The following is an 18,318-nucleotide window of genomic DNA, read 5'->3' as shown; positions in this document are numbered from 1 at the left end:
TTGGCATTTCTATGTGGAGTTTCGATTAATCGAAAAGTAATCGACATTCAAAACCTGCCCTGTTAAAGCTGATTAATACTTCTGCAGCCACATCTGATCTTTGGTCAAGTAGGGTTGCAATAACCTTTTAAATTTTTTTTTAATTTTGTGGCGGGAATGTATAGAAGACTATTTCTTTTAACTAGATTTGATTTGTTTGTTTACCCATGCAAGTTAATGTAGTCTACTTTTGTTTTATTTGCTTGATTTAAGTAGTGCTATCGGCTCACAGCAAGAAGGTCGTTGGTTCGAGCCTCGGCTGGCTCAGTTGGCGTTTCTGTGTGGAGTTTGCATGTTCTCCCTCTGTTCGCGTGGGTTTTCTCTGGGTGCTCCGGTTTCACCCACAGTCCAAAGACATGCGGTACAGGTGAATTGGGTGAGCTAAATTGTCCATAGTGTATGAGTGTAAATGGTTTCGGTTGCAGCTGAAAGGGCATCCACTGCGTAAAACAAGTGCCGGATAAGTTGGCAGTTAATTAAGCCGTGGCGACCCCAGATTAATAAAAGGACTAAGCCGAAAAGAAAATTAATGAATGAATGTTTACAACATACTAGCAACAATACTAGCTAATAAACATTTATGTTATATGATGGCTTAACTCTGTCTCTGCTATTAGTGAATTTGTCTTGTTTTTTACTATTCTGGTTTCCATTAAAGGTTTACACAAACCTTTTGCAATATTTAGAAAATGTTAGTAAACTGATGGCATTCCCATTAACTGATGTTGTGCACCTAAAACACACTTGTGTTCTCTTGCAACATGTCTACAAATAAACAGCTATATAATATTTTAAGATTGATACACTACCTGACAACAGCTATTATCGCCTAAATTTCAGGAACAACAAATAATAAGTTGACTTCTAGTTGATCATTTGGTATCAGAAGTGGCTTATATGAAAGGTAAAGGCCTCTAGATTACACTTATTATACCACAATAAAATATGATCATGCCTTGATTTTTAATGATTTCATTAGGACAGTAAGGTCTGACTTTGCTCAGACTAAAGTCTCATCACTGAACAGAAATAATGTCCAGTATAGAATATAAAGTCCTGCTGCAGTGGAGACAGAATGAATATTGTGTCTGACTCCATCATGAGCTTGGAGGACTGCATCCATACATCTCTGCACTGACTCAAATCACTGATTAATAAAGTCATCTGGAATGAAGAAGAAAGTGTTCCTGCAGGACTCCCAGAGTTCATCAAAACTATTTGGATTCATCTTCAATGCCTCCATCTTACCCTAGACATGCTCAATAATGTTCACATCTGGTGACTGGGCTGGCCAATCCTGGAGCAGCTTGACCTTCTTTGCTTCCAGGAGCTTTGATGTGGAGGCTGAAGTCTGAGAAGGAGCGCTATCCTGCTGGAGAATTGTCCCTCTCCTGTGGTTTGTAATGTAATGGGCAGCACAAATGTCTTGATACCTCAGGCTGTTGATGTTGCCATCCACACTGGAGATCTCTCGCACACCCCCCTACAGAATGTAACCCCAAACCATGATTTTTCCTTCACCAAACTTGACTGATTTCATATCGCCTTACAGCATGAAGGTCGCTGGTTCGAGTCCCGGCTGGGTCACTTAGCATTTCTATGTGGCGTTTGCATGTTCTCCCTGTGTTGGCGTGGGTTTCCTCCGGTTTTCCCTACAGTGCAAACACATGCGCTATAGGTGTACTAAATAAACTAAGTTGGCCGTGTGAATGGTGTGTGAATGAGTGTGTATGGGTGTTTCCAGTAATAGGTTGCAGCTGCAAGGGCATCTGCTGCGTAATGAATGAAAACGAGCTAACAAAATGATATTGACACATTTTATTAGAAAAAAGTGTGCAATTATAATATTTGCACAAGCACGAAACTTGAGGACAGGCATTTACCACCTTTTAATACAAAACAAAATCTAGTGAACAGGATTCATGAATTAAATAAGATATAATATTTCTGTCTGATAGACTCTGTTCCACAGAGAGCATGATCTACGATTTATGGATGGCTCACAACTCAACATTTACTAAAATTGTTCTAAACTTTGATCATTTTCTTGCTTCTGTTGAACAAAACAAGATATTTTTCCATCAGCAGAATGGGTATTTCTTCAAAATATCTAATTTTTTTGATCAACAATAGAAAGAAATTTTCATTTTGTGAGTAAACTATCCCCTTACGAGCCTTAAAGCTTTAAAAGGGCTTTAAGGATCCACATACAGTTAAACCCAGACGTTTACATACACTCTAAAAAAAAGGAACAGAACCATTTTTAAAAAAAATGTCTGATGGTAAATCACTAAACGTTTACTATTTTAGGTCTGTTAGGATTACCTAAATGATTTACATTTGCTAAATGCCACAATAATGAGAGAATGTTTTTTATTAATTTCTAGACAGTCGAAAGTTTACACACATTTCCTTGGTATGTTTTTAGCTTTGCTTTTAAACTGTATAACTTTGGTTATGTTTTGGGTATCCTTCCACAAGCTTCTCACAATAGTTTGCAGGAATTTTGGCCCATTCCTCCTGACAGAATTGCTGTAACTGAGTCAGATTTGTAGGCTGTCTTGCTCGCACAAGCTTTTTCAACTCTGCCCACACATTGTCAATAGGATTGAGCTCAGGGCTTTGTGATGGCCACTCTAAAACATTCACTCTATTGTCCTCAAAGCACATTTGAACTAATTTGGCAGTATGCTTAGGGTCATGGTCTGTTTGGAAGACCCATCTGTGGCCAAGTTGTAATTTCCTGGCTGATGTCTTGAGAAGTTGCTTCAGTATTTCTACATAATGTTCTTTCTTCAAGATGCCATCTATGCTGTGAAGTGGACCAGTCCCTCCTGCAGCAAAACAGCCCCACAACATGATGCGGCCGTCCCCATACTTCACAGTTGGGATGGTGTTGTAGGCTTGTAAGTTTTCCCCTTTGTCCTCCAGATGTAACACTGATCATTATGGCCAAACAGTTCAATCTTAGTTCCATCAGACCACAGGACATGTCTCCAAACATTAGTCTTTTTCCCAGTGTAATTTAACTAACTGTAATCTGGCTTTGTTGTTGATTCTGGCTTGTTTATTTTCCCATGTTGTCACACAAGGAAGCAGTGTGTTTGAGGTTTTCCTTCAATACTATTCTACAGTTGTGCCTCACATTAGCTCAAATGTTGTCGATTAGCCAATCAGAAACTTACAAAACCTTGACACCATCATCTCAACTTTTTAAGAGCCATAATAATCTTATTGTGTGTAAATTTGACTTTCAAGAAAAGTTATAACAATTTCTCAACAAATATCTCTCTCATTATTCTGCTATTAAGCAGAACAGAAACACATGTGATAATCCTAACTTACCTAAAAGAGAAAACGTTGAGTCACATTAACATCTCTTTTCTTTTTTAAATGGTTATGTGGCTTTTTATACAGTGTATGTAAACGTCTGGTGATTCTTCTCTAATCTTCATCTATTGTGTGCTCAAAGTTAAAGCTCTCCTGTTCAAACCAGTCATACCAAGATTCACTTGTTGACCCCAGTGTTGTTGTTGTTGTGGGTTCAGGTGTGGTTGTGGTTGTTGAGGTGGTCATTTCTGTAGTTGTGCTGCTTTTCATCCTCTCCATCCGCAGTTTCCTCATGCGCATCAGTCGTATGCGGTTCAAACGTTCGTTTTGGGAGCCACCGGCGGGCCCTGTGCTTCCACCATTGACTTGGTTGTTGGCGTTTCGAGGGATGTTGTTAACCAGTCTTGGTCTCTTTCCGCTTTGAGCCAAGATTTGCTGGATACGAGCCCAGTTAGATTTGGTCAAGGTGAAACTGCAGGGTGTTGCGTTGGCATCATAGCCGACAATGCAAAGACGCGTCTGAGAGGAGTAACCATCCGCTCGCGCTGTTACGCGATACTCGCCTGGGTTGAGGAGACGCCAGTAATCACCAGTGGAAGCTTTAGGAAAAAAATAGGTTTAGATTACAAATATACACTAAACAAGGGGTCACCAACCCTGTTCCTGGAGAGCTACCTTCCTGCAGAATTCAGTCCCAACCCTGATCAAACACACCTGAACCAATTAATAGTACCTAAAGCAGCACTTGATAATTACAAACAGGTGTGTTTGGTCAGGGTTGCAACTAAAATCTGCAGGAAGGTAGATCTGCAGGAACAGGGTTGGTGACCCCTGCACTAAACGGTAAAATCATATGTTAATAAACATCATTGTGTGATTCATTTTATGTTGTCCATGTAGGCCTACAGTTCAACATTCATATTTAACTAAATAAACAGTTAGTGAACATCTTATTGCACATCATTTATTTTCATCACCAATTATCAGAGTAGAACAGTTTCTCAAGCAGTTTGTGATGCATTTTGGAAACAGGAGATGAACCCCTGGTCTAATGCGCCACCTGGCTTGAGGAAACCCGTTCTCAAAGACTTATTATTTATGTAGCACAAATATTCTGAATGCCTTTGGCAGAATTCAAATGAGCTATTTTAATCTAGATTAATCTAGATTAAAAAATAATCCATGCCAACCTATGTAATAAACATACCGTTTGTTCGAAAACAACATTTTTTGTCATCATTACTGCAATTTTATATGAGCGATTATATCCTTAAATGTGGAGGGGGGCCTTACAATATTTTCTGGGGAAAGAGCGGGTCGCAGGCACAAAAAAAAGGTTGGGAACCACTGCTGTAGACAATCAAAAACAAATATAGCCTAAGGGGGCTAATACTATTGACCGTAAAATGGTTTTACATAATTAAAAACTGCTTTTATTCTAGCTGAAATGAAAAAAATTCCAGAGGAAAGAATATTATGGAAATACTGTGAAAAATTCCTTGCTCTGTTAAACATCATTTGGGAAATATTGGAAAAAATCCACAAGAGGGCGAATCATTTTGACTTCAGACACTTGAAATGACAATAAAATAAAGTAATTCTTTAGAGTTTTAATCTGAAGGCTTCTATATAAACGATTCCTTTGGAATATATTAGGATCTGTTACCTGTTTTGACGTCATGTTTGATTCCCTCCACTGACACTGTGGCATTTGCCAGAAGATTCCCATCGACGTCTCTCACAACCCCTTTAATGCCTCGATGCACCTGCAGGACAGAAGGAAAAGCTTTTTTGTTGCATTCAACATTGTTGATAGTCAATGTGCATTTATCAAATGTCTGTGACAGATATAGGAGCTGTATTTGTTTTGTGACCTGCTCGATGAAAGCCAGCAGCGCCTCACGGTTGTTTTCCCACTCCGACGGCAATTCACTCTCATGGGGAAACTTATCGCACCCAAGAAAGATGGAAATCTCGAAGCAGTTGGTGTGCAGGTAGCTGAAGTCGTTCATGCCTAAAGCAACACAGACAAATACAATTGCATAAAGTTGACAGATTTACAGTTGAAGTCAGAATTATTAGCCCCCCTGTATACCCCCCCCCCATTTTCTTGAGAGATTTTTTCAACACATTTCTAAACATAATAGTTTTAATAATTCATTTCTAATAACTGATTTAATTTATTTTTGCCATGATGACAGTATATAATATATTTGACTAGATATTTTACAAGATACTAGTATTCAGCTTAAAGTGACATTTAAAGGCTTAACTAGGGTAATTAGGCAGGACAGGGTAATTAGGCAGGTCATTGTATATTAATGGTTTGTTCTTGTAGACAATTAGGGGTGGTGGTGGGGGGCTGCAATGTATTTTAGGATTTCCAGGAGATTATTATTCGTTTACGGGTATCCAGGAGTCTCTATGCATATGCGGCAGATGTCTGAACACCTGCAAAGAAACTCGACACAGACGAACATGAAAACCTACTGCCAGCTAGCGTCTGGGGAATGATATTGCAGAGCAACACAAACAGCATGCAGAACTATAACTGTGCGACTATGCGCAAGGCAGGCGCCATGGGCAGGGCCGACATGTCCATAGAGGCGACCTAGGCGGCCGCCTAGGGCGGCAGTATACAGAGGGCGGCGTCCGCGACAACTCCCTTACCACCCGCGTCCTCAATTATGTCCGCGACACCTCCCTCACCACCCGCGTCCTCGGTTATATTCGCGGATTGGCGACAGAATAGAAAGGGCGGCATAAGGGAGGTGTCGCGGACCTCTATTCTGCCGCCCTTTGCGCGGATATAACTGAGGACGCGCAGGTGCTGAGGGAAGGAGGGAGGTGTCGCGGACGCTGCCCTCTCTATTCTGCCGCCCTATGTGGGGATATACCTGAGGACGCGTGGGTGCTGACGGAGGGAGGGAGGTGTCGTGGATGCTGCCCTCGCTATTCTGCCGCCCTATGTGGGAATATAACTGAGGACGCGTGGGTGCTGAGGGAGGGAGGTATCGCGGACGCTGCCCTCTCTATTCTGCGGCCCTATATAACTGAGGACGTGCTGGGGGAGGGAGGGAGGGAGGTGACGCGGACGCTGCCCTCTCTATTCTGCGGCCCTATATAACTGAGGACATGCGGGTGCTGGGGGAGGGAGGGAGGTGTCGTGGATGCTGCCCTCTCTATTCTGCTGCCCTATGCGTGGATATAACTGAGGACGCGTGGGTGCTGAAGGAGGGAGGGAGGTGTCGTGGATGCTGCCCTCGCTATTCTGCCGCCCTATGCGCGGATATAACTGAGGACGAGCGGGTGCTGAGGGAGGGAGGTGTCGCGGACGCTGCCCTCTCTATTCTGCGGCCCTATATAACTGAGTACGTGCGGGTGCTGGGGGAGGGAGGGAAGTGTCATGGATGCTGCCCTTGCTATTCTGCCGCCCTATGCGCGGATATAACTGAGGACGAGCGGGTACTGAGGGAGGGAGGTATCGCGGACGCTGCCCTCGCTTTTCTGCCGCCCTATATAACTGAGGACGTGCGGGTGCTGGGGGAGGGAGGGAGGCAGGGAGGTGTCGCGGACGCTGCCCTCTCTATTCTGCGGCCCTATATAACTGAGGATGTGCTGGGGGAGGGAGGGAGTGAGGTGTCGCGGCCGCAGCCCTCTCTATTCTGCCGCCCTATGCGCGAATATAACTAAGGGTGCGAGGGTGCTGAGGGATGGAGGGAGGTGTCGCGGATGCTGCCCTCTCTATTCTGCCGCCCTAATTGCGAATATAACTGAGGACGCGCGGGTGCTGAGGGAGGGAGGTGTCTCGGACGCTGCCCTCTCTATTCTGCCGGACGCAATATATCTGAGGACGCGGGTGGTGAAGGAGGTGTCGTGGACATAACTGAGGACGCGGGTACGCGGGTGGTAAGGGAGGTGTCGCGGACGCTGCCCTCTCTATACTGCTGCCCCAGGCAGCCACCTAGGTCACCTCTATGGACGCGCCGGCCCTGCCTCCAGAAATCATGTTAAGGGATGATCTGAAATATTCAACTATGCTAGTATAAAGAGTCTTTCCACACTAAAATCCAAAATTTTCTTTGTGTTTTTTTCCACATTCATTTCCAAAACATTTGTCCCGTACACAAACCTTTCACACTGAGTCCAATTAAACGTTTTCATTTTACAAAATTCTGCACAGAAATAGCAAAGTAGATTCACAATTTCTTTCCAGTTATCATCACTTACTGCCCACAACTGGTTTCCAGCTGGCGCGGTTGATGATGCCCTGTCCGCCGGTGATGTCATCGGTATGGCAGGACCCGCGGTGGTTTTCCGTCAAGGTGAGGTGACTGTGTGCATACGTCGTGGCGAGCCACCGGAACAGGTTTTCATCCGCTGTTTCGCGGAGAGCGCCTTCGTTCTGCCGCTGAATCCGAGCCCAGGTCTCCTCGTTCATGTTGTGGTACTCCTGCACCGGCTGACCGACCCGTCCGTCCGTGCTCGTGGCCCGCGGTGGACGTTGCATGTCGAATGGGTACGCCACCAGCTTCTCTCCGCCCTGCAGATTCGCGCCTAAAACAAACGGCGTCCTCTCCATCCAGCTGATGATGGCTTTAGTTTCAGTCGCCACCTGAGGACAGATATGTTTCAGAAATTAAACACTGATAGATAAAAGTATGGAGGATTTTCTGTGACTACAAGCAAATTGTTCATACATGAAGAAGTCATGCATGTCTACTAAACAGGAAATAGCCTACGACATTTCCAAGATATCAGCTTTGGTTTATTTTCCTGATACTTTGGCCTTTATTTTGTTGCAAATTCAGCTTTGCTTAAGGTGAAAATACATACAAACACAGAACCAAAAAATGTAGATCCAGTAAAACATCCTGAAGACAGAATGAACGTGTCCACATGGACTCTTCAGCTTGACTCACAGAGCCATTGAGAAAGTTCTCAGGGATGGGAATGTGGTGATTGGGAACGATCCGCGGCACCCATCCTCTGTCCTCCGCACCCCACAGAACACTGTTCAGGTCTGGGAAATTCTGGAAAATGTCGTACCCCTCCTCTGTCCAGTGTCCCAAAGCCCAGTTTCCCATCTCAGATCCCTGAACAACCAGATAAAATCAGATCAATTATGAATCAGGCGATGAAACAGAATAGAGAACGGATTATTCAACAGAGACTCACTGGAAATACCTGCTTCTATTCAGTTTTTCTTGATTGATTAATTCATTTTGAATGAATCTTTAATGTGACTCAGGAATGATCAGTCATCAGAGAGAGTGATTTGTTCATTCGCGCATGGTTCGTTCACATGTGAAAGACATGACCCAATCATATGCAGTCATTCATTCATTTTCTTTTCGGCTTAGTCCCTTTATTAATCTGGGGTCGCCACAGCGTAATGAACCGCCAACTTATCCAGAATATGTTTGATGCAGTGAATTCCCTTCCAGCTGCAACCCAGTACTGGGAAACATGCAGTCAGAGCCAGAAAAAGATTTGATCCTGAGTCATTCTTCTCTTTACGCGATGAACGAGCGACTCAAAAACTCGAAGACTGGAAAGGTGAACAAATCCTTCTGGTTTGGACAGTGTGCATTGGTTAAGCTTATACGGGACTGTGTGTGTCACTTAAACAAACGACTCAAACTTGAAGACTCATCTGAAGAGCTGAGACAGACAAAATATCCAGGTAAACATTCAATGATTATTTTATCTTTCTTATAGCATTCTAGTTATGAGCTGTTTGTTGTGTGATCAATGTTTGGGCTAGTTGTTGATGTGTTTTGAAGCAACTCGTGACATTTTAATAATATTTTGTCAAATTTAACGAAATTACTTGAAAAAACTCTGTAAAAAGATCTGAACTTCCCATTACTACAGCCTATATTTTTGTAAACATGCAAAAAACATACTTAAAATTAGTTTAACTGCAGTTTCTAAATAAAGTGAACACTAGGGGGCAGTGTGACGACAAATTTTGTTGTTTCTATTCACATTAATGACATTTACAAGTACATATTGTTGACATGGGGTGACGAGGTGGCGCAGTAGGTAGTGCTGCCGCCTCACATTAAGAAGTCGCTGGTTTGAATGAGAGTGTATGGGTGTTTCCCAGTGATGGGTTGCAGCTGGAAGGGCACTTTTCTCTTATGTTTATTTTTGGAAACATTATTGGTTGGGTTTAGGTGAGTGGTTCGCTAACCAACCCAAACTCATTCTGAAAACGTAGTCCCGCGGATGTTTCTGGAGACAGCGGAATACGTCCCGGGAGGTACGTACGGCTGCATTTATTTTTTTCAAGCGAACGCTGCGGGGCGGTGTGACGCTGTTCCCTTTCGCTCTTGCCGGCCGACCGGCCGACCGCTTACCTCCTTGTGGAGGGCTTCCCCGCTGCAACCCGTTTGTCCACTCAGCTCACCGTGTACGTCGGCAGGCTCGAGATGCAGAGAGGAGTTGACCATGGCGATCGGTTTCGAGTCCGGGGAAGAGCGGTTCCAGCAATCAGGTAAGACAAAAACAGAATCCCAAAAATTAAGTGAACGAGTTTCGTAACAGGGTGAGAACGCGGTGAAATCCGAAAACGCGGTAGAAAAAAAAATAAAATCAGGGCTTTTCTTTTTTTGGACTGCTTTTGTAAACTGTTGCTCGCATTTAAGAAAACGAGCGGGCGGGCGGGTCAATCGGTAAAATTGGTTGGATTCAGGGAAGGAGGAGGACGGGTCAGCCGATTGGCCAGTCGTGCAGTCAATCATCCGGTCAGTCGGACAGAAGCCTCTGGTGGATTCACGCGAGAACAGCGCGGGCGCGAACTGCACTCGCGGATTCGCGAAAACAAAAACTGCAGCTGTACGTACCCGCCGGGACGTATTCCGCAGTCTCCAGAAACGTCCGCGGGACTACGTTTCCACAATGAGCCTGTGTTGTCGCTAACTGATCTCTACAACAAGCTACGCCTTCTCATGGCTGTGTACATGAAGGATGTTTATCTAAAATGCACAATCAAAAAAATTACTGCTTGTTTAAACTACTTTTTAAAAATAATTTGAAGCAACTGCTTAAGGCTTTTTGGCGACAACTCAATCGATTGAACATAAAACAATGATGTTAACTTGACTGATTTGTGATGGGACAGCATGTAAGAGTTGAGTGGAACCCAGCGTTTTATGCAGTGTACAACAAAACGTACCCTAATTAAAGTTCGTCAGATTACGCAAAAATGTAGCGCCCTCTAGTGGATTTGTCATCTGAAATGTGCAATAATCTGGAGCAACACGTTTCGCAAAAATGTAGGCTGAACATGTATTTCCACTGAGCCTTAGTTGGTATTATTGGTCTGAAAGTTTGTCGTACCATCTCGTATGCCAGCTCATAGGCGTCAGGGTTTAGCGATGGCACCAGATGAATTCGCACCGTTTCCACCAGGCGGTGCACTCTCGGGTTGTCGTCATTGTATTCTTTGCAGATGAACTGCATGAGGAGCAGCAGAAGCTCCCGGCCCAGCACCTCGTTCCCATGAAGCCCTGCCGTGTACCTGAATTCTGGTTCACCTTTTAAAACCAGGAGAGATTTCTGAATATGTTGAAGTCAGAATTATTAGCTCCCCTTTGATTTGTTTTTTCTTTTTTAAATATTTCCCAAATGATGTTTAACAGGGCAAGGAAATTTTCACAGTATTTCTGTCTTATTTGTTTTATTTCAGCTAGAATAAAAGCAGTTTTTAATTTTTTTTAAAAGCCATTTTAAGGTCAAAATTATTAGCCAAATTGTAGTCTACCTGGCTCGTGTTCTCCAGGGTTGTCTGAGATCTCCATGGCGTACATCTTCAGCCCTTGAAAGCTTTTCCCGATGTTATAAATTCTGGTGATATTAGGGCATTCCTCATTGATCACCTTCATCATCTGGTTATACGCACACACAAACATGAAAACTCTTCAATTTAACAGCAAAAAAATTAACAAAGTTGAGTCCAAATGTGATGCTGGATGTGTTGTGATGCCATTTTTACCGCAGCAGCTTTAGAGAATACCTGCAAACTCTCACCTGTCTCATCTCTTTATAGTTGTGATGCCTGTAATCCAGATCATCTGTTGGTGGAACGTCATTCTCAGTTGCATAACTAGCTGTAAAGGAGACTCATATGAGCTATAATGAGACTTATGTGGCAAAATATTATTACAAAGTGCTTCACTGTTAACATTTCAAAATCAACTTTAAATCAATTACAGCAAAAATACTGTAATACACTTACAGCACCATTTATTTTGTATTACGTATTTACAGTATTGTATATCTTTACTGTAAAATATACAGTGATTTTTTATATATACAGTCATTGCAACTTTAAAATACAGTAACGTACCGCATTAGTGTCCTACAGTAAAATACAGTTCATATTACAGTTAAATACGGTGTAATTTACAAAAATCGTCAACAGTGTATTGTCACCCTCAAAATTAAAATTACACTTGAAAATTAGGAGATAAATGCATATTATACATATTTTGTCAATGTTTTTTAAAAATCTAACATCACTAATATCAGACGCCAACAATTAAGGCGTTACAAAATAAGAAATAAAATAGTTTTTCATTATTTGACTTGTATTTGGAGGTTTATTTCTGCCAAACACACTCAAAACAAACAGAATTATTTAATTATTAAATAATCATAATTATAAGATTTAAAAAAAAAAACAATAATTTTATTTAAAAGAGATAAGGTCTCGTTTTTGAGACATAAAATTTGTCTAAATTATGATAATTTGGGTTCAGTTATATCTAACTTTGAATAAGTTGAAATAATGAGAATAAAAAGCTGCATATTGACATATTCAATTGTCATTTTCATGATGTAAATAGTTAGAATTATGAAATAAATAATTTCTAGATGTCAAAGTTATACGACAATATGAATACTTATGTAGTAATCAAAATTATGGCATGCATTGAATGTCATAATGACATAAAAAGTCAGAATTCAGTTAAAAAATCATTACGAAAATTGGGGGTAATCTCAAGATTATGAAATAAAAAATTTAAAGTATAAGAAAAGTTGAAATGATGTGATCACAAAGTCTCAAATTGACTTATTAATATGAGATTAAAGGATAATGAAAACAAAAATCAAGGTCAAAATTATGACATGCATAAATTGTTGAAACTTATGTGACTGGATTGAGATTAAAAGCCAAAATAGACTTTAAATATCCTAAATATGAAGTCTAAATTGTGAGAACAAATTTTAATGAAGGTCTAAATTTTGGTTTAAACGTTTGTTATTTTACCTTTTTATGACTTTAAGGTTAAATTTATGACCTAATATGACCTTTATGACCTAATAGTGACATTATAAAGTGACATATCATTATAAAGATTTTACGTGATTATCTATAATTGTCAGAATTTAGATTATTGTCATTGTGACTTATCATGTTTCTTTAGTTTTCTTTTATTTTCAATATTGAAATGACAAAAAAGCAGACAGCTTTAGTGAGTCAATATCATGTACTGTAACAAATATCATGTCATATGAATAGGTCGTATAAAATAATATAATAATGATAAATCTGTGCGACTCTGCAATGCTTACTGGGTAACTGGCAGCCGAGTACCTCCAGCCTCATGCACAGACTCCCGTTCCAGCTCTGCGGCAGCACACGGATGTACCGCGCAACCACCGGATACGAGAACTCCGTCATTACTGGAGTGTCTTTATCCACATTCCCATAAAAGAGCTGCAGGAGAATTTAAAGCAAGTCAGAATCTCATTATTGCACGTTTTACTGCATGCATGTACAGTTAAATTATTCGCCTTCCTCTATATTTTTTACCCAATTTCTGTTAAACAGAGATTTTTTTCCAGAAGATTTCTAAATATAATAGTTTTAATTTCTCATTTCTAATTACTAGTATTCGGCTTAAAGTGAAATCTCAAGAGTTCACATTTAACTGATGATCTATCAAAAGCTTGTTTGGCATGCTGTCCTGGGAGAGAGCCCTGAGCACAAGGGATCCTCGAGCCTGGGGCTTCCTCCCGTTCGCAGAGCGAGAGGAGAGCTTGAGCTCGGTGGATCTCAGAACTCCCCGGCTGCAGTAGCTAAGGAAACACGTGAGAAAAAAAGGGGCTAGACTGGAGAACCCGGGAAAAAACCACACGCACAAGAGGAGAATATACAAACTCCTCACAGAAACAACCGGCCTGGCAGGACCAGAGCAGGTGGTGTTCTTGCTGTGGGGCTAACAGTGCTAATCACTGGGCCGCCATGCCGCCCGATCTATGGTAAAGGAGGAGAATGGGGAGGAAGGTTTTTTTATCCAAACAATGATAAAGTGGACTGAAGACTGTGGGTATTTATAGTAGCTTAGGATTCATATGATTGGAAGGTAATGATTAGCTAATACGAGACCGGCTGTGATAAATCATAAGCACGCGATCCTCTCGAAATTAGTTTAGAAATAAACTTCACTTAAGTCTTAAAGGCTTAACTAGAGTCATTAGGCAAGTTAGGGTAATCAGGCAAGTGGTTTGTTCTGTAGACTATTGAAAAAAATTGCTTAAGGGGGCTAATAATATTGACCTTAAAATGAATAAAAAAAAATAAAAACTGCTTTTATTCTAGCCGAAATAAAACAAATAAGACTTTCTCCAGGAGAAAAAATATCATAGGTAACACTGAAAAAATTCAGCTCTGTTAAACATCATTTGGGAAATATTTAAAACAGAAATTAAATTCACAGGAGGGTGAATAATTCTGAGTACATGATGGATATACAATTATTAGCTTTCCTGTTACATTTGAATTGTTTTTTAAGTATTACCCAAGTGCTGTTTAATGTGCCTGTTGTATTTTTGTTTTATCTCCAGGGTCACTTTTAGCATAGCTTAGCATAAGTAATTAAATCAGATTAGACCATTAGCATCTGGATCATAAATGACCGAAGAGTTTCGATAATTTTCCTATTTAAAGCTCGACTCTTCTGTAGTGACATTGTGCACTAAAACTGATTAATACAAAATGATAATATTACGCCGCTCTTAAAAATAGAAATTGAAAATGACATTTTTTAAAGTTTTAGCACATAAAGTAAGTACAGAAAAGTTCAGCTTTATATATTGGATTATCAAAACTCAATTATCAGTTATCTCAATTAAATATCTGCTATGATCACCAGCTGCAGATTGCTGGTAAACATGCAGATCACTATAAGGACTACAAATGCGCTGGTATATGGACTACAGGTTAAAGTCGTGCACCACACACACTCACACCAGTTCCTGATCCTGACTAATTGCAAACAGACAGCCGGAGGATTGTCAAAGACTGATTACAAGGAGTTTAACGTGCACACACACCTGTGCTGAGTCTTGTTATACTGTCACTGTGAACATTATGACATGCCTGCCTTTTGACCATTCGCCTGTGTATTGACCACGACTCTGGACTGCCCATATACATCTGTTTGCTCCTGGGTTGACTGTTGCTTGCCTGACCATTTTCCGTTTGGATCGGCATTTCCTTGTTAGTGTCCCCCTTCACATTACAATATCTCTCAAATCAATTATCGAAACTCTTTGATTATTTTTGAGTGAGATGCTAATGGTCTAATCCGAATCAATGATCTATGCTAAGTTAAGTTAAAAGTGCTCCCGCCAGGCCCGGAGATCGGTTTGATGGATTAAAAAAATGGTAAAACCCAACTGTTCAACTCTTTGGGTAAGGGATTCATCAGAATAAACAGCAAAAATCAGCCCAAGCCACTTGAAAATTGTGGAAATAATATTAAAAAGCTGTTATTGACTATTCCTTAAAACTGTGCCAACGCATTTTGGCAAACAACTGCGTTCATCAGGGTAACACTTTGAGCTGAATATTATTTAATTTCAATTCAATTCATGTTTATTTGTATAGCGCTTTTACAATGTAAATTGTGTCAAAGCAGCTTTACATAGAAGTTGTAATAAACTGAAACCATGTCCGTCCAGTTTTCAGAGCTGAAGTTCAGTTTAGTTCACTTCAGTATAGTTTAATTTTCACTGCTGAAAGTCCGAACAGTGACGAGCAAATCCATCCATGCGCAGCTCCACAAATCCCAAAGCATGAAAGCCAGTGGCGACAGCGGCGAGGAACAAACTCAGTTCCTTAAAAACTACCACTAGTAGAATACTAGCACCTAGCAAAATAACTAGTAAGATGTTAAGTACAGTCGCCATGGCAAAGCCAACTTCTCTTTGTTAAACAGCACTTGGGAAATATTTTAAATAACAAAAATGTGAAAAGTAGGTTGTATAATGTACTGACCCACTCAGCATAACCATCATGAAGAACCGTCCATTCACGACTGTCGTTACTGAAGGCCACGAAAAATGAGGACACAAAGTCATTGCTGGAAGAAAGGAAGAGCTGAGGTTACAGGCGGCCCCTTGTCTCAGTGCTGTCCATGACAGCCTGTCTTAACTACACGCGGTATGGCACGTAACATACGACAAAAGGTATCCTTTCCATGTTAAAAGAAGCTTTTGTCCAAACCATCTGCGACAGCAAAGTGCAAAACGGCTATTTTAGGAACGCTTTATGTTGCGGGAAAAGAACAAACAGCATAAACTACTATGATATTGATCACTTCAGGTACAGATTATGTGCTTTATTCAGTGTTAAACGCTGAAAATGTGAGCTTAAATACCAGGAAACCTGACATTTATTGCCATACTACTGAAAGCAGCAGCACATTCACCTCAGATCTTGAATATTAAAAACCTATAGTTTGAAAATGAAAGTCAAAATTGTTTAGTGCCAACCAACATCAGTCACTCAGTAGCCTATTAATAATGCTAAAGAGGTTTAATATGTATTGATTAGTTTAAAAGACTGTAACACTTCATTGGGAGTGCAGTGGCTGCTATGCGTCAACTTTCGCTTTTAGATTTAAAGGGCTAGCGTTGCACCAGACCCCCGTAAGTGGTTTCGTTTGAAAGTGTAGAATCTATATTTTATGCACATATGCATCACTTTGGTTTTTATTCTACTGTATAAAAGTTATTTACACTTAAATACACAGTATTTTGTTTACCCGAGCTGGGTATTTTACACTGGTTCATTTTCATATTTTTTTATATGACACATGTACAAGTTATAGCTCAAATGAAAGCTCTTGCCGGTGCTCATACAGGTCTAGTATTCTTTTTACTGAATTATATTCATATGCCAAACAGTTGTTGAATGAATCGCGGTGTTTACATGGCGCAGAAGTGAAAACAATACATTTATGATCAATAAGCAGCCCCAGATAGCACAGACAGCTGTCATCTCTTACCTTATGCTGTGCGCTTCAGGGCTATTCTCCTCTGTTTTTGAGGTGGTGTGCATAAGTAATCCTTTTATATGTCTGATGTGGTCCAAACACAGTGAATTATGTTTGATCAAACAAAAGAATAGTGAAATATGAAAACAATGATCGCTCCCTGTGGCTTGTACAGCACCTCTCATCAGTTGGAATACAATAACTTTAGCATAGATTATGGTGGAGACATTTCTCTTTTTTCCTATGATTACAGACATGTGCAGGAACCACCAACATTAATTACAGCACGCTAAACCACACACAACCTAAAAGGTACACTTTCAAATTAGAGTTTATAAAAAATAATAATACAAAAAGCGCCTCCTTTTTAGGTGTTTATTATAACACAGACGACATATACAGTTATTTTAAACACTTTCAATAGTGTTTTATGAAAATTCAAAGGGTTTTCTTTAAAATGATACCACATTTTTGCATTTACACCTCTGCATGTGGATTTGGGAAGCTTTTAAATTTGGGTAGACAAAATCCAGGCGGAAATCCCCAAATAGCAGCAGAGTTTAAGTGGTTAAATGTTTCTGTCATGTCGTGTCACTTTTGGTGCAGAGAGACAAATTGCTTGTTGATGTTATCTTGTTGCATCGTGTGTTGTTATAAAACGACGTGAGTGTTTTGATGGTTGACTTACTTTGACTCTGAGTTTCTGCCCTGTGTGATTACACCGGTAAACTCCACCTCTCGTCGGCCGTCCACCTGAAACCAGTGCTCCTTCTCCTCCGTATCAGCGCACCACGCTCCACCGTAAACATCCTCCTCATCAGCCGAATTCTGCAAAACAGATGTTTACTTTAAGATTCCTGTTTCTGTCCATGTTGAACCATACTTATAATTTTTAAAAATCCTTAAAATAAGGAACAAAACTTTGCAAAATGCTGTAAGTGCACCAAAATATGTGCATTTATTTTTATAAACACATATTAGTACACATAACGGGGACCTATTATGCAAAGATCGCTTGTATAAGGGGTTTAAACACAGTTGTGTGGCAGCAGTCTGTGATTATAACCACCTCATAATGGTAAAAATTAATTACTTCCATTTTTTATTATCACACTTGAAAAAAACAGCCTGGAGAAACACTTTGATTGGCATTCACTCTTTGTACGTGTCAACAGAGGAGGAAAGCCCCGCCCACTAGTGACCATCTCTCCCTCATTAGCATAGACAGCCCTGAGAGAGAAGCAGCCGTCCACCACAAGAGCTTTGACCTAATGAACACTAAAATCTAAGTCGGTGACTAAGAGGATTATCAATGTCCAGTTTTAGGAAGCACAAATGAACACTAGATTGTCTAGACACTTTGGGCCCTATCATACACCCGGCGCAGTGTGGCGCAAGGCGTGGCGCAGTAGTCTTTTGGTAGTTTCAGCTTGGCGCAAGAGTGGTTTTGAGGCGTTGCGCTACGCTGTTTAAATAGCAAATGCATTAGCGCTCATTTGTGCGTCCATAGGCGTTCTGCTCTAAAAAGGAAGGCGTTCTGAGGCGGACCGCTGACGCGTCGCTATTTTGAGAAACTATAATAGATTTTCATTAGACCAAAACAAACCCGGTCTAAACTCCAGCGCAGAGTTGCGCCTCGCTTACACACTGCTTA

General features: G+C 40.8%; 1 protein-coding gene and 1 long non-coding RNA gene across 3 annotated transcripts in view; one reads left to right on the top strand and one right to left on the bottom strand.

Moving 5' to 3' along the window:
• LOC141376286 (uncharacterized) overlaps window positions 1–18,318 on the top strand; it is a 501,640-nt gene that overhangs the window by 269,723 nt on the left and 213,599 nt on the right. The window lies entirely within an intron of this gene.
• aebp1a (AE binding protein 1a) overlaps window positions 1,843–18,318 on the bottom strand; it is a 31,064-nt gene continuing 14,588 nt past the window's right edge. The window contains exons 10-20 of one of the 2 annotated variants that reach the window (XM_068223828.2): window positions 17,353–17,492; window positions 15,665–15,749; window positions 12,955–13,099; window positions 11,407–11,486; window positions 11,141–11,264; window positions 10,717–10,913; window positions 8,292–8,465; window positions 7,600–7,984; window positions 5,244–5,383; window positions 5,036–5,135; window positions 1,843–3,968 (exon numbers count right to left, since the gene is read on the bottom strand). In XM_068223828.2, coding sequence (XP_068079929.1) covers window positions 3,484–3,968; window positions 5,036–5,135; window positions 5,244–5,383; window positions 7,600–7,984; window positions 8,292–8,465; window positions 10,717–10,913; window positions 11,141–11,264; window positions 11,407–11,486; window positions 12,955–13,099; window positions 15,665–15,749; window positions 17,353–17,492 — 2,055 coding nt within the window. In that variant the 3' untranslated portion in view covers window positions 1,843–3,483. The remainder of the gene's footprint in view (window positions 3,969–5,035; window positions 5,136–5,243; window positions 5,384–7,599; window positions 7,985–8,291; window positions 8,466–10,716; window positions 10,914–11,140; window positions 11,265–11,406; window positions 11,487–12,954; window positions 13,100–15,664; window positions 15,750–17,352; window positions 17,493–18,318) is intronic. The other variant, NM_001324409.1, reaches the window with a different exon arrangement.

Source organism: Danio rerio, chromosome 10 (genome assembly GCF_049306965.1).
Source record: "Danio rerio strain Tuebingen ecotype United States chromosome 10, GRCz12tu, whole genome shotgun sequence".
Taxonomy (NCBI): Eukaryota; Metazoa; Chordata; class Actinopteri; order Cypriniformes; family Danionidae; genus Danio; species Danio rerio.
This window is presented reverse-complemented; position numbering and strand designations above follow the sequence as displayed.